The 17,995-nt window shown below is 34.2% G+C and overlaps 1 protein-coding gene across 2 annotated transcripts in view; it reads right to left on the bottom strand.

Annotated features, from left to right (window-relative positions):
* LOC140452468 (purine nucleoside phosphorylase-like) overlaps positions 1–17,995 on the bottom strand; it is a 95,713-nt gene extending 77,718 nt beyond the window's left edge. For both annotated transcript variants that reach the window (XM_072546753.1, XM_072546751.1), the window contains exon 1: positions 17,970–17,995. In XM_072546753.1, coding sequence (XP_072402854.1) covers positions 17,970–17,980 — 11 coding nt within the window. In that variant the 5' untranslated portion in view covers positions 17,981–17,995. The remainder of the gene's footprint in view (positions 1–17,969) is intronic.

The following is a 17,995-nucleotide window of genomic DNA, read 5'->3' on the forward strand; positions in this document are numbered from 1 at the left end:
CCAAAAGCTTTTTAAACCCTTATTTATTGCTTTGAATTAGGGGTGACTTTTGCGTCATAAACTAATTAAGCTACAGCGCTCCCTATATAGTACACACATTTTTAACCTATTGATTCTTATAACTGAAGTCAAGACAAAGATTAAAAAAGTTTTCTACCAATACCAACAGAAGTGGAGTTGGCTTATTTTTTTTTAATCACAGCTACTGTATTTATATCAATTAATAATTAAAATTAGTGACATTCAATAGCTAAAGGCCTATAGTGGATGGGGATATAATTTTTATTTTTAAAAAACTGCTATTTATAGTAAAAAATATCAGTAAAGTTGCCTGTTTTTTTCGAGTAGCCGAATCAGCTCGGTTTCGCCTTGTTCTCCTGTCTCACTTTAAATGCGCGGCGCTCGGAACAGTGTATCACATGTTCATTAAAAACCATTTAAGGCCACCGTCCTTTTAAAAGACCTCACTACAAAGATGCCTGTAATTTAATTATTTTGCTAGTTATTAAGAGATGGCGTGCTGTTTCGTGTAACAAGAAGCCATTTTATTAAAAAAAAATTAATAATTGTTATATAAATCTGGTGTTTTCTGCAGAATTTTTGAGGTTACCTGAAAGCACGGTTCGTAGACTTACTACGGTTACCTCTTCCGCCTAACCAATGAACATTATGCCCGAAACTGTACTCTTGTTACGTAATTCTTCCCCTTCAACCAATCAACACTGCAATCGACCTGCCCTCTACATTCGGTTTCAATCGCGAATAAATGGGTTTTGTATTCTTGTGTACTCTGGTGACGTAACTCAAGCTTCCTCACCACAGTCGGAAGAGGCAACCGTAGTAAGTCTACGAACCGTGACCTGAAAGACTGTTTATTCGCGTCGCGAGGAACCGCAAAGTGGACGACGCCTGGTGGTAGATTTCAAAAGCATCCACTTCGGGAAAACCTTGAAGTTGTCATTAATTTGTATACATATTAGCGACTGGTTTATATTGTAATTAACAATGACTTCGACTTCAAAAAACTATTGCAGTGTTCCTCAATGTTCATCCTATTATAATTCACAAAAAAAAACCATACATAAGTTTCCGCTGAACGAGAATATGAAAAAAGTTTGGCAATGCATTTTGTGAATTGGCAAACCTATAAACAAGTACATAACTGTGCAGTTTACATTTTACTGAGAACGGTTACTTTCCAAGTAAGTGTTGCAGTGTTTATAAGTATATTTTAATATATTTATATTTAATTTACTTTATAGTAACACCTGAAACTAAATTGAGAAGACTGAAGAAACATGCTGTTCCATTAGCTAAATTGCCCCAAAGGTCTCATGAAGTTATTAGTAGAAAACGTAAGGCGTAATTTACAAAATATAACGTGGCCAGCTCCAAAAACTGCCCCACCCTCAACTAAAGATCTCTACCAACCTTGCAACCACAAAAATAATTGAGATAATGTAAATTTTACTTTCCGTGTTTCAGACATACTGTAAAAAACAAACATTTAATTTTATTTTTATTCAGGTTTGGGAGTCAATTACCGTATGTATAAACTCGAATCACAAACAAATAAACTTTGAAGAACCTACTCCAACTTTTACTTTGGCAAAACACACGTGTAAATGATTTATATTAAACGTTTTATAGCTTCGAGATTAAATGACAAAATGATTTGCTTTCCCGAAGTGATCGTCCATATTTGAAATCTTGAGCGCCCCTGTCGGAATTGGCTATCGCGAATAGTTTCCAAACATGACTGATAGAAGGCGAGTAAAATATATTGTTTAGATCCGTTAATTTCAAAGATATTTTATGTATGTATTTAAAATGCCTTTAATATTATACGTAAAAAGTTATATAATAGAAAAACTATTATTATTTTTGTATATTGGCTATCAAAGTTTAGTGTTCTTTATAAAGAACGGTGGCGTTTTTCGCTATAAGTATGAATATTTTTTAGGTACTGGACAAAACCTTTGACTTTAAGTGAGTTAATGGACGAGATAGAAAATCTGTCAGATAATGAACTTCCTGACGACATAATTATTTTTCCACCCAAAGATAGGGAAGAGATTGACGAGGACAGCGGTGATGAAGATGCTGTGGAAATAAGTAACTTGACAGGAAATCAACTACGAGTAAAGGCAGAGATAGTCATAAATGATCCAAAAACCCATACCAAATCCGATATAAATAAAGATGAAGACTCTAAAAAGAATACGTCAAAGTTTAAAAAACAAGTAGCTCCTACAGTAAATGTGACAGAACAGAGGAGCAAACGCCGCAAAAACTATCGATGGACCAAGAGAGATATACATAGCAATATTTCAAGTTGGAGTATAATAGAAGGTCCAAAAAACATCATTTCCAAAGTAGATACTTTTTTCCTATTTTTTGATGATACAGTTATTCAGATACTTGTTGAATTTTCAAATATGTACGCCAATTTACATAACCGTGAAAGCGATATTACAACAAAAGAAATTAAATGTTTTATTGGAACTTTATTATATAGTGGATATATGAGTGTTCCTAGGCGAAATATGTACTGGGAAAAATCCCCTGATTCTATTCACGACCTTGTAGCTAATGCAATGTCTAGAAACCGTTTCAGATTTACCATACAGAATATTCATTGCTGTGACAATGCAAAATTGGATATACAGCACAAATTTTCAAAGGTTCGACCACTGTTGTAATGAATCAAAAATTTCTCGATTTAGCACCACACAAGAACACCATAGCTTGGATGAGTCCATGGTTCCGTATTATGGAAAACATGGATCCAAGCAGTTTACCATGGTAAACCTATCAGATGAAGATATAATTTTTTAATGGGGACTACTAGGCTAGGTTATGTGGAGTGGTTTGATCCATATCAGGGATCTTCATCCACTATTCAAGATAAATATAAACTTCTTGGTTTGGGACCTAGTGTTGTCTTACAATTTGTTGATGCCCTAGAAGTCAAAGCTTCCAAATTACCCTATGATATATATTTTGACACCTATTTTACCACGCTGCTGCTTTTGGAAGAACTTATATCAAGGGGATGTAAAGGAACAGGTACAAGAAGAGAAAATCGCCTAGGTAAAGATTGTGATATTGAGGGTTCAGACACACTGAAAACGAAAGAAAAGGGTTCGTTTGACTACTCCACGGCAGAGGAAAGTGAAATAGTAGTTTGCAAATGGAATGACAATAATGTTGTTTCCATAATATCCAATCACAATCAGATATATCCAACAAAGCAAGTACAACGGTATTCTCAAAAAGCAAAAAAAGAAGGTGCTTGTTGATCAGCCTAATATTATAAAACAGTATAATGAAAATATGGGTGGCGTCGATCGGGCAGATGAAAATATCAGCTAATACAGAGTAGCTATCCGTGGCAAGAAATGGTATTTTCCCGTAATAAGCCACATAGTGGATCTAGCAGAACAAAATGCCTGGCAACTCCTTAGAATTAGTGGTGTTAAAATGGATCATTTACAGCATCGTCGCACAATTACAGTAGGGATTCTTGGTATAAATAAAGAGATATGATAAAAAGACAACAAAAAGAGGACCCAGCAAACCTTCAGCCAATTTGCATAGTCACTCAAGATACGATCGGATGGACCACCTTATTGCCTATAAGGACACTCAAACTCGTTGTGTTGCTTGCCACAAAAAATGTAATTTTTGCTGCAATAAATGTAATTTAGCACTACATCCAAAACAATGTTTTTATAAATACCATAAAAACTGGATATTTAAGATTTTTTTATTTTAATTTGTTGAAATAATTAGAATAAAAAACTTTGTTTTAAAATTTTGGTACTTTTAATTATTTGTTATTCACAATCATTGATTATGCCACAAAAGGACACCATTTTTTGAAAAATATATCGTATTTTTTGCAAAATTTCTTCCATACTTTATCTTTGTCAACCTTAATAAGCCTAAAAATTAAATATCTCATCAATATAAGAGAATAAAAGTTTCGGCCTTAAATGGGTTAAATATGGACCAATGTCGCTCTTTTCTTATCTGGGGTAGCGGAAAACTTTGAGAACATTGATGTTATTTTTTACCAGCAGCAGCCCATTCTTGAGCTGCTGCCTCACTTATTTGAGGATCATTGGGTCCCCTAAACCTATTAAAAATCTGGGCTAAGCGAACATCATCTTCTGGTTCATCATTATCAGTGAGAAATTCAGGATACAAATTCTTCCATAATTTGTTAATTAGAGATGCCTTAACATCGGCCCAGCAATTAGCCAAAAGAAAAACAGTGTCGTTTAAAAATACCGATTTGGTTGTGTCAATGAGGTTGTCTAAACATAATGCAAAACAGTTAACAAAAAGTGTTCTGATCCATTGGTTGTATACAGGCCGTGGTGTTAGCTGGCAGGAATATTGCAAAAATGTTGCCGTCTCCATTTGCTGCAATTCATCTACTAATGGATACCCAGGACACTAACAATAAAAGTGACCGAGGAGGCAAATTAAGAAACAAAAGATGGCGACGAACCGCGAGAACAAATTCCGTTTTAAACCACTGAAGAAACAAGTCTTTTGTAACCCAAGCATTTTTGGTGCACGAGAACAAACAGGAAGACATGTTAATTTAAATGCCTGGGGGTTTTTCTGATTTTCTGACAACAAGCAATTGAATTTCATAGGTTCCAGTCGCATTTGCACAAGGTATGAATGTCACTCTCAATTAATTCTCAAAAATTCACTAATTACTGCACGTTTTTTTCTGTACAGTTTGGACTACCAAGTGGGTCGTCTCGAGCTGTACAAGAAGTAGTTTAGATCGGGATACAGCACTAACGACCACTTACTAGTGATAAAGAACCTGATAGAGAAGTCTGCAGAATACAACAAACCATTGGCACTGATATTCGTGGACAACGAGAAAGTATTCGATACCATAAGCCATCAGAAAATGTTAAAAGCATTTACAGAATGGCGAATAGACCATCGCTACACTAACATAATCAAATATATCTACCAAACTGCCACAGCTAGCGTAAGACTATCTGAACAAAAAACAAATAAACTCTGTATACAGCGAGGACTAGGCAAAGAGACACCGTCTCTCCAAAGTTATTCACGGTGCTTTTAGAACATACTTGTAAGAAGGCAGATATGAACGAGCATGGTATCAACATAAATGGAGAGGGGCTCAATCATTTGAGATTTGCAGATGAAATCGTGCTTATAGCCGATCATATGGATGATGCAATAATAATATTTGAAAAATTATATCACGCTTTCTTGGAGGTCGGACTAAAGATCAATATGAACAAGACGCAAATAATGACTAATCTGGTGCTAAATAGAAATATTGCTGTTGATGGAAGGGATATTGTGCAGACTACATCGTATAAGATATGAAATTCGCTTGGGTAGAGATAACCAGACATGTGAGCTCCCACGTTGCATATGATTAGCCTAGGCAGCGTTCTGTAAATTAAACTATGTATTTAAATCGGATCTACCCATATGCCTCAAAAGGAAAATCTTTGACCAATGTGTGTTACCTGTACTCACTTATGGAGCGGAAACATTAACACTCACAAAAAGGGTAGTTAATAAGATTCACGTGACTCAGATGGCTATGGAGCGCCAGATGTTGGGTGTTTCTCGTCGTAGAACAAAAACAACAGAAGCCATCGAAAAAATCGCGTCGCTAAAATGGAATTGGCCAGGGCACATCGCCAGATTATCAGACAACCGATGGACAAAACGTATTGTCGAGTGGAGACCAAGACAAAAAGCAATACGGAGCAGAGGACGCCCACCAACTAGATGGACTGACGACCTGAAGCGTGCTAGCAGTTACTGGATGCAAGCCGCACAACACAGAGACAGATGAAAAGAGCTGAAGGAGACCTTTGTCCAGCAGTGGACACATACAAGTTGATGATGATGTAAATTCTTAAAAAATATATGTTTTAACATTTCTTTATATAAACTTTGTATTGTGTAAAATGGTTTTTCCGTTAATAAATAAATAAATAAAATTAGTAGAATCGCTAGTTTCTATATTGAAAAATGGCACGGAGTTGGATGGAAGGTTCTTTCAAATAGTGGTTCGCTGAACTATAATTTCCATTAGAATTTTGACGTGAAGGTTGGTGTAAAGATAGGATGCTTGATGTAAGTTTTTGTTTACATAGGAACGTGACCCCATGAATAATTTTTTTTTATAGTCCCACTGACCTATTCGCTAGCTTAACTAGAGGACACTGTATACATTACAATCAGTATTCTCGAAAACATTGTTTCGACACATATTTTTTATATATGTTATTAAAGTACGAATATTTCATATAAAACAATAACATGTTAAAAATAAGGACAGAAAAATATATATGGCGTATTTTATGTGTTTGTTGGACCCCAGTTGATTGCGATATGCTCTATTCAGTTGATAAGTGAACTAGAATAACTTATGTTTAAAAAAATAAATGTTGTTTCTATATTTTAGTCGACTAATCGTATTTCCCCATGATGTTTATTTTCAGAAAAGTGTATATATGTACGGTTGCAGCCATTAAATAGTTTACACCCTTACATATCTAGTAGACAATTTTTTGAATTTCTACTTCTTTTACGCAAATTTTCACGTCAAAGTGACGTTAATTATAACTGGTAGGCCCAGAATAGGCTAATGCAAATTAAAAAATAAAATACATAAATCTATTTTACAAAACGTACCAAAATGAAAATTATAGAAAGAACTTTTTTTGAATAAAATGGATTATGTTCTTAATAACGAAAATCTATTTTATATTAAACTAGCGGACCTGACAGACTTCATTCTGTCAAATATATTTGAAATGTAGCAGTTTATTTCTTTAATTCTTCTGAACAGAACCGTCACCATGATGATAGGGCGGTGTGTGAATGTCAGCTCGGGTGACCTAAGTATCCTCGCTTCCACGAACTTTGGACACCCTTTTGGACCCACTAAAAACCCCGACTGGGATGTCTGCCAGAGGGCTTCAAACTAAGAGGAGAACTTAAGGTTCAAACCTGATTAAAAAATAATCTAAAGGGATAGTGGGAACCTAAAGGTGACAAATATTTATAAAGTGGGTGCTTCAATGACAAAACATAGAGATAATTAATTATTTATTATTATTATTATTATTATTAACATAGGGTTAATAACCGATGTAATAAAGAAGAATGAAAGAAAACGTATGTAAGTATTTTCAGTAATCGCTTTCACATAATTATTAACAAAAATCTGTTTTATTTTTATTGTACTGCTTTATGATATTATACAATGTTTTTGTTTGATTACCTGGTGAATATACAAAGAAATCTGATGGTTTTCTAACGCAGGAAAAGGCAACATACAATTGACCATGTGAGAAACATGGGTTTTCTAGATTAATAGCACAAACACCTAATGATTGTCCCTGGGACTTATTTATGGTCATAGCAAAAGCACGCCGCACTGGAAACTGTAGTCGTTTAAATTCAAAAGGTACATCAGTCGGAATCATTGGGATGCGTGGTATCAAAACGTCTTCTCCTTTATACTTTCCTTTCAACATAGTGGCTTCTATCACGTTGTTCAATAATTTTTTTATCGCTACCGTGTGCCGTTGCAAAGACGCGGTTGGTTGATATTTCTCAACATTATAACTACCGATCCAACCTTTAATTGAAGATTCTGAGGTGTCAATCCTGGTATATCCAGCGAGTTTAAAAATTCAGGCGGATAGTTGACGATATCATCTTGGTTAGTAGCTGAATTAACTGATTTATATATCCTCAATTCGCCTGTAATTTGTTCTTGAATTTTAAAATTTAATTCATTTATATCTATGTTTTTTGCAGCCAATATAGCCCGTTCGCTAAACCAATCATGGTTTCTGTAAATCATGTGTCAAGTCAAGGTGTCTATAGGAAATTTGCCATTTTGCAACTCAACATGCATATTCTTGCTTAAGTGTAATACCTTGACATGTTTCCACAAATTGGAGGACTTTAAACATGCATTGAATTCATCAGCTGGCGTTGATCGTGGAATCACTGCCAATGTTTGACGAAAATCTCCTGCTAATAAAATCATTGCACCACCAAATGGGTAATGATTGCTCCGTAGATCTTGTAAGGTTCTATCGAAAGCTTCCAAAGATTTTTTATGTGCCATCGTGCATTCATTCCAATCAATTCACATTGCTGCACAACCTTTGCCATTGCACAGTTCTTCGAAATGTTGCAGGTTGGAGTTTCGTTGCTTTGCATGTTTAATGGCAATTTTAGTGCCGAATGGGCTGTTCGACCACCTTCAAGCAAAGTTGCTGCGATTTCCGACGAAGCGAGTGCAAGTGCAATTTTATTTTGTGAGCGAATTGTTGCTAATATCAAAGAAATCAAAAAAGTTTTTCCTGTACCACCAGGTACATCTAAGAAGTAAATCCCTCCTGTTTTATCATTTGTTACTTTCATAAGTGTATCAAATACATACTTCTGTTGTTCATTCAATAGTGGAAGATTTGTTTGAATCAATTTTTTAAAAGTGTTGAGATCATACAGTTTTTTTCGGTGCAACTCTTGGTTAAAAACGTTATGCATTGGACGATTGGGCGCGGCCAGGCCTAATTGAAATAATAGTTAGTTTGACATCATCAAGCACATGTCCTCAATTGAAATCAATGCTTCATTGTAAATTTCTTTGCTTATTTGTATATTTGGATTTCCCCTTCTAATCCGTATTTGATACAAAATATCATCACACATATTATCTTTGTACTTGATCCACAAATCATTTGGGTTTGATGGGAAGCATGTAGATATGATTATAGAAAACAATGTTCGTATTTGACGAGCTTGTGATGATATTACAGCATCATTGAGAGTTTGATCCCAATGAGCGTCATTTTATAGCAATTGCAAAAGTTGGCAGAGTTCTCTGTACGATCCACACAAATCACCATCAACAGTTCGTAAATGTTGGAATGATGTTGGGCCACGTATATTCACTAATAGCAGTCGTAAATAAAAACATTCATTATTGCTTGGATGTACTGAATAAATTCAACGTACTAATCCAGAGATGCTTGGATGTGAACCAAGATATGTACGTCTGTTTCATAGACTACAACAAAGCTTTCGACAAAGTCCGCCACAAAGAGCTAATGGACATCCTCAAAGCAAAACAAATACAACACAATGACCTTCGAATTATAACAAATCTATATTATAAACAGCAGGCACACGTACGAATTAATGAACACACATCAGAAGAGTTCGAAGTTAAAAGAGGAGTGCGACAGGGGTGTGTATTGTCACCACTACTATTCAATGCATACTCTGAAGAAATTATGAAAAGAGCTCTTGAGGGAGAAACAGCACGAATCAAGGTCAATGGAACACCAATTAACAACATTAGATATGCGGACGATACTATCATAATAACAGACAACCTCCGAGACCTCCAAAAGCTAATGAACAAGATAGTTGAGTATGGAGAGGAATATGGATTATCAATAAACACCAAGAAAACCAAATTTATGAGGATATCAAAAACCCAAAATAATGGTGAAAGCCTGACAATTAACGGTAGTGCTTTAGAAAAAGTTGAAAACTACCACTATCTTGGCACAATAATTAATCACACAAACGATTATTCCAAAGAAATCAAAGTTCGAATAGAGAAAGCACGTACAAACTTCAATAAAATGAGAAAGGTACTTTGTGCAAGAGAACTAAAATTGGACTTGAGAGTTAGGCTGGCAAGGTGCTATATTTTCTCGACTCTGCTTTATGGGATAGAGGCATGGACACTTAACACGTCGACTGCTAAAAAGTTGGAAGCATTTGAAATGTGGGTGTATAGAAGAATCCTGAAGATATCATGGACCGAGCATGTAACAAACAACGAAGTCATGAGAAGAATCAACAAAAGAATGGAAGTATTGGAAACCATCAAGACACGAAAGCTGCAATACCTGGGGCATGTTATGCGTAATGAGAGATACAACCTACTTCAATTGATTATACAAGGGAAAATCCAGGGCAAGAGAAGTGTAGGAAGAAGAAGAATCTCATGGTTGCGTAACTTGAGGGAATGGTACGGATGCACATCAATTGAACTATTCAGAGCAGCAGCATCTAAGATCAGAATAGCCATGATGATTGCCAACCTCCGTCGCGGAGATGGCACGTGAAGAAGAAGATCTTGGAACTGGTTTTCCTCATTTCCATTACTATAGTAGATGGTGGCTGAGCAGCTCTTTGTACTGCGTTCTGTGCTGTAAAATATACTCTTTGTCTATTTTCTAAATACACAGCTAAATGAACAACAGTAGGGTGTCTCTCATGAATAGGAAAAGAAAATATTCGCCAAACTGCTTCATTACTACTAACATAGCGACCCATTTGGTATTGGGTAACTTCATAATTGGAATTCTCTACATTAATACCGATCACAGCCATATCACTCGCTTTGGTTACATATTTGCAAATGTATTTAATAGATTTCACTAAATGGCAAAATTCAACGTTGATGTGCGCTTTGAAGGTCTTTGATAAAATGGGTGAATATGGAACAATCCAGCCATTATCTATTTCAATATTTTGTTGACAATTGATTTAACATTTACCATCCACCATACATGGTGAATTTTGATTAAGAGTTCCACAGGGACCATGTATTATGTTTTTGATAACTACCTCATGCAATCCAGAATCTACGTCTACATTAAGGATTTCAGCTCATATTACTGCATCAACTTCATTTGGCCTTATCTTTTCAACTAACCAAATCAAAATGTGTGCATGTGGCAATCCCCGTTTCTGCCACTTCACAGAATACATATAAAATATTTGTATGGGAAAAAGAAAAGGGCTGTTTTAGGGTTTTCCCGGAAATTAGTCGAATTTTTCTCGCCGTAAAAACCATCCTTATACTTCAAGGAACATTTTAAAAAAAGAATTGTTAAGATTGGTCCATGCATTGTTGAGTTATGCGCTTACCAACACATTTTGCGATTCATTTTTATATTATAGATAATGATAAACAGTAACACAGTTAATATTTGGTGGAAGCCCCATTATTGTCAACACAACTTTGCAATCTTCTGTTCATAGATAGCATCAATCTCCTTATGTTATATTCATCAAGCTCCTCCCATGTCTGACCCATGGTTTCCCATAGTTCAATTATATTCCGATGCCTAAGGTTTCTTTCATTTAATTTCTTTGTCGTCGTAGCCAGAAAGGCCACGGAAGAACATTAACATGAGTTTCTTCCAATTATTCTCGAACTATGCTACTCGTATGCACCGAGAAATTGAAATATCCACCTCTTAACGTAATTCCCAATAAAAATCAAGTAATAGTGTTAGATAAGTAAAGAAATAGGTAATTAAATACAATGAATACATATAGAAACGAAACGACAAGCGAGGTAGAAACCGACGAAGAGAATAAATGGAAGATAGGAGATCAAAATTATAGCTTTAAAAGAAGCAAAAAACCCAAGAGATCACCACAGAAAAATGAAAAAGATGAAGACAAAGACACAAATGAAGTTATGATTGGACTGAATGATGAAATAACTGATGGGTAAAATGAAGGAATGATGAACAAAAAAAAAAGCAAGTGAGGAAGGAACGAGCCCAAAACAAAAAGAAATCAATGGAAATGAGGCAAAAGAAGTAGAACTAGAAAAGAGAAGTAAAGCAACTACAATAAAGAATTGAACACATAGAGAAATGTAGTAGAAAAAATAAGACAAGCGGCACGATTCTTAACAAAAGGCAACAATGCATAGGTTTCGCAGATGACTTGGTATTTCTGACATGTTAAAGAAGAGAACTTCAAATGTTTACAAAATTTGAAGAAGAAGCTGGAAAATATGGCCTGACTATAAATCAAGAAAAAACCAGGTATATGGAAATGAGAGGGGAAAATGCAGAAGAAAATAAATGGATCACTCTAAGAACGAATGAGTCAGAGTAACAATTTGAGAAGGTAACAGAATTTGAGTACCTTGGAGTAACAATTATAAATAGAGGAGGCGAAGAGAAATAGATAAGCGGTTGTTGAAAGGCAGCAAAGCCGTAGCATCATTAAACGCTCTGTTTAAGACAAAAAACGTATCCAGGACAACAAAAATTCGATCTTATGAAATAATAATGAGACTATATAATAAACTTGGATAATGAAACAAAAAGAAAAAAAAGTTAGAGATTTTGGAGAGGAAAATCCTGAGAAAAATTTTTGGTGGGATAAAGGAGGCTAATGGGAAAAGGCGCAGAAGAACAAACGAGCTGGTGGAGATTTATAAGAGACCCAAAATAACGCAGAAAATCAGAGCATACTGAGTTAGATGGTTGGGACATGTTTTACGAATGCCACAAGAAAGAAGCGACCTAAGAGTCCTGTAAGCTGGAGAACAAGGGAAGAAAAGAAGAAGGAGACCACGAAGGAAGTGGTTTGATGTCGTCCGGACCGACATACAATAAATGGGAACAACAGACTGAAAAGTACAATTGAACGACCATAAAAAGTGGAAAACACTAGTCAAGACTATCGAAGCGAGGGCCCTTAGGCCTGTAGTGCTGTTATGTATAAAATTGTATGTGATATATATATATATATATATATATATATATATATATATATATATATATATATATATATATATATATATATATATATATATATATACATATATAAATTAAGGATCACTCGAAGAGTGGTGGGTTTTTCGAACAAAAGGTGGAGAAAAAAGACAAAGAAGTTGGCTACTTCATCTATTTATTTGAAGACGTTTCACTCTCTAATCAGAAAACATCATCAGTTCATCTAAAAAGAACAATATGAAAAACCAACATCCATAGAAAAGTCAATATAAATGTGTTACCTCAAAAAGACATGTAGCAGTCAATGGTATAATATGTAAAGAAGCTTAAGATATTGGACATTAAATGGTTAGGTTGTATAAACAATTAATTGAAACTAAATATAGTTTACAATTTGATACAAACATAGAACAGCAAAAGACCATGTGGTTATTGTACATGTAATTTAAAAAAAGTATGTAAAAACTTATGTAAAAAGTAAGTATTTCCCGAGAACTAACAAGATCATAAGATCACACTTCCAACTTCCATATATATATATATATATATATATATATATATATATATATATATATATATATATATACAGATTGAACGAATTTAAAACGGAACATACGAAATCAATGTATTTCGACTCAACTCAGCTCTAGGTGGTTGGCCAACAAAAGGTTGTCAAATAATTATATTATAAAAATCCAATACTTCAGCGGGCTGCTGGATTCTGAATTCATTCAAGAACAAGTCAAAACTCCACCCAAATAGGTTGCCTAGAATCACTGTGAAAACTAGACTACACAAGCAGTTATTATGCTGTCAAACCACTTATCGCTTCCTTATAGTCCAAGAGATAGAGCCGAAATTTTGAACTGATCAGTAATATGACATTTCTCTATTGGAATATATTCATTGTAACTGGGTTAAGACTTTGCCTTACAGGCGGACGCCCCTCGTGGTACAGGGGGTGGCTATACAGGGATGAAGTTGTAATTTTTTTCAGAAAAATTAACGATCGATAATATGACTGAAAATTTGCCCAGAGTAAGACCAGGTTCAGGAGTATACCAGGTTGGTATAACCAGACGAAATCCCAAAGGGCGGACGCGAGAGTGGATACATAAGGGGTGGCGGACAGGGGTGAAATTGCAATTTTTTGGGGAAAAACTAACGATAAGTAATATGTCCGCCATTTTCATGGCTCATTATTTAGCCCCTAAAAACTCTAAATCCAAAAGGGCGGACAGCTGGGTTGGTATAGAGAGCCATAAAACGGGGTCAAATGTATTTTAGGCCTCGGTAACAATTTTCAAACTGATTTTATTATGATATTTTTATACCGATTGATTTGAAAATTTGTATGCTCACTTCTGTTACTATTCTGAGAAGCGTCAAGTAGAGTTTTCCTCAAAATTTTCCAAAAAAATTTTCATAAATGAAAATTTTCGTAATTTTTTGAGGTAAAATCTAATTTATAGAATCCTTTCGATTTTCTGTAAGTTATACCATGATTTTTTTCCAAAAATTTTCGAACGATTTTTCCGATAAGAAAAAAAAATTAGAAAAACTTTTCTAAAACATTTGATAAAATTCTACGTCATCGTCTGAATCTTTTATAGAATATTTTGTAGTTTTAAAATGATATTATGATAATGTTTTTTTTTCAAACTAAAGTCATATTTACTTTACAAATCACATTTTTTTCTTAAATATAAATATTTTACGAATTAATTTTTAATTGAATAAATGTTTAATATTTGATATTTTATTAAATTAAAGTAATTTTAGAATGTTAACTATTAAATATTTTTGGTATAACAAATAGTAATTTTACTTATTTTTTATTACAATAAAAAGGTTTTTAAATTTATATTGCATAAATAATGGTTGTTCAGATATAAGAAAAATTTGATTTATTATTACATTAATAATCAAATACAAAATATATTATTTCTATTTATCAATAGGTAAAATTCAATTTGTAGAATTCCTTTAACATTTTACAAATAATTATTAATAAAAATCAATTTAATAGTGCAATTATCAATTTTTTAAGTTTTGAAATTTACTTTGTACTTAGATATTTTCAATATTTTTTTTAACTTTCAAATTGATTGAATTTTTTTTTTCATTAGTTAATTATAATTTTACAAATTCTGTTTGGACATTAATTTTGCATCATTATTATTTTAAAATATTAAAATAATAATGATGCGCGTTCCATTTAGATCAGTAATTCTGGACGCATGCGCTAAATGTAATAAGTATCAAAATGCTTTTATCCAACTTGGTGAAACTGACTTCGATTGTAATGAAGTTTTTGAAACCTTAGAAACTTTCATATGTCACTTATATGGAACAGGACTGACGAGAACACTTCCAAAAAGAAAAGTAAACGATGTCAGATTTTCACTATTTAACCGGCAGTATAAGTTGCATGATATGAACGAGCCTTTTAAAAAAAAACTAAAAAATTTCGATGCTTCAAGCTTACCACCATGTCAAGATGAATTACACTAACATCTACTGCGAGCCCATTATATTTCAAATATTTGGACAAATGCTCACAAAAAAGTACCAACAGAATTGATCGTTGAATAACATGGTTGGGAGTTTGAAGATGAAACATATAAATTCAAATGATTTAGTGGACCTCAGATGCCAGAATCAATTCGAGAAGTAGTGATTGAAAATGAAGCATATAATGAATGTGATATTATTGAAAGTGAAAGTGACGAAGATGATGAATGTGATGACATCAGTGAGAGTGAGAAAAATGACGAAATTTTTAAAGCTTTTCTAAATTTTTTTTTCTTATCGGAAAAATCGTTTGAAAATTTTTGGAAAAATTCATGGTAAAACTGACAGAAAATCGAAAGGATTCTACAAATTAGATTTTACCTCAAAAAATTACGAAAATTTTCATTTACGGAAATTTTTTTGGAAAATTTTGAGGAAAACTCTACTTGACGCTTTTCAGAATAGTAACAGAAGTGAGCATAGAAATTTTCAAATCAATCGGTATAAAAGTATCATAATAAAATCAGTTTGAAAATTGTTACCGAGACCTAAAATGGGCAGGCAAGTGGTACATTTGACCCCGTTTTATGGCTCTCTGTACCAACCCAGCTGTCCGCTCTTTTGGATTTAGAGTTTTTAGGGGCTAAATAATGAGCCATGAAAATGGCGGACATATTATTTATCGTTAATTTTTCCCCAAAAATTGCAATTTCATCCCTGTCCGCCAACCCTTACGAATCCACTCGCGCGTCCGCCCTTTGGGATATCGTCTAGTTATACCAAGATCTTACTCTGGGCAAATTTTCAGCCATATTATCGATCGTTAATTTTTCCGAAAAAAATTACAACTTCATCCCTGTATAGCCAACCCCTGTACCACGAGGGGCGTCCGCCTGTAAGGCAAAGTCTTAACCCAGTTACAATGAATATATTCCAATAGAGAAATGTCATATTACTGATCAGTTCAAAATTTCGGCTCTATCTCTCCTACTATTAGGCAAGCTCCTCTTTCCTTTAAAGGAGACAGATAGTTGAACGATATTTTATACAATGTCTATCACCGGGTATGGATTTATTTTTGTCCAAGTTTTATATTGGTCCACTATTTCAAATGCAGTTCAAACAGACATATATTAAATTGTATGTTCCGTTTTAAATTCGTTCAATCTGTATATATATAAGAACAAACGAACCCGGGCCTTTAGCACTACTCCATCCCCGTTGACCGAGAATTCTCCACTATTTCTTAAATGATGAGTCTGCCTTTTATCAAACCTATGATTTCTCGGCCTATAAACTCTTATTCGATCATTGCTATATGATTGAAACACTTTTTCATGAAACACATCGAAAAATGCAACGTTAGACCAAAAGTTGTCCTCACGGTTTATGAATTCATTAAAAAATGCAACTCGTCTTCTATTGTCATCCTCAGTCAAAAAAGGTTTCTTTACAGCTGCACAATTGATCAATTCACTTGCTTTAATCCTTTTACGTGCATTGCGAATTTTGCCCAGAAATGCTGTCTCTTCGCTAGCTTTTCGACCAACACCTCATCTTGTTGTTCTGTGAAAATCTTCTGCTCTCTTGAGCCACCCAACCGTGCTTCTTCTTAAGGTGCCCTCTCTATTACTAAAGGTTGGCTATAACTACAGCAAATTGCTCTCTCTCTCTTAAGCTGTTCTTAGTATCGAGTGTGTGTCCATGCCTGTCCAGTCTCTTACATTTTTCAGCCAGGAGCATTTTTCTGGTTTTTATAATATTTAGGAGTTCTCTATCTGTCCCCATTCTTCTCAGCACCTCGTTGTTGGTCGGGTGCTCTGTCCAAGAGATCTTCAGCATCCTTCGAAAAACCCACATCTCAAAGGCTTCTACACGTCTCATATTTGTGATTCCGAGAGTCCATGTTTCCACTCCGTATAGCAATATGGAATAAATGAATGTTTTTACAAATTGGTATCGGATATCCAACGTTAAGGTAGAGTTTATTAGGACTTTTTTCATTCTTTGAAAACCTAGCATACTCTATACGAGCACGTATTTCAACTTCGTATTCTATTCTACGTGCTATAGAGTGAAAATGATCTCATTTTTGTTTGATTTTCCATATTCAAGTAAGACTCACGTCCAAATCTGCAGCAAGTTGCCTTAGTGAGCAAAGCTCTTAGAGTTTGACAATTGCTCTTGTTTTTGCGCATCATTTAAATGCATTCTAGGAATTTTGGACGCGTTTAATAGCTTTTTATTTTATTTTTCAATACGTGCGAAATTTTTGAGAAGCACTTTGATATTAAGCAAATCCGTACTGCGATTTTACAGTATTACAATGTAAAAATGAAGGTGTAAATTATTCAGTGACCGCAGCTGTACATTTACACCATGTACATATATATGATACACTAAAATTGAAAAACTAATAAGATCATTTCAAATTAGATAAACTTATTCAAAAATGATGATTTTAACGGCTCAAAATCACAAGTAAAAACTATTAGTTTTGAAGTAACTAAATGCAAGTTCAAACCTGGTTAGCCCATGGAATTGACGAAGTAGATGGTATGTAGATCCTCTAATTATATGGCCGAAGTATTATGTTTTTCTCCTCTATGAAGTTTATGAGCAGACGTTCGGAGTTCATCATTTTAAGAACATCTTCATTGTATGTGTGCGAAACCCACGATATTTTTAGGATCCGTCGATAGCACCATAATTCATATATTTATTTTTTAGTCAGTTCTTATTCCATTCTTATTTATGAAACTGTTTCTCTAATAAATTATCTAATTATACCATATAATATATGATCAATTAGTGTTTCTATTAAAATAATAACATTTAAATACTTACCCTGCATTCATATTTAATAACTACTT

The sequence above is a fragment of the Diabrotica undecimpunctata genome, chromosome 10 (genome assembly GCF_040954645.1).
Source record: "Diabrotica undecimpunctata isolate CICGRU chromosome 10, icDiaUnde3, whole genome shotgun sequence".
Taxonomy (NCBI): Eukaryota; Metazoa; Arthropoda; class Insecta; order Coleoptera; family Chrysomelidae; genus Diabrotica; species Diabrotica undecimpunctata.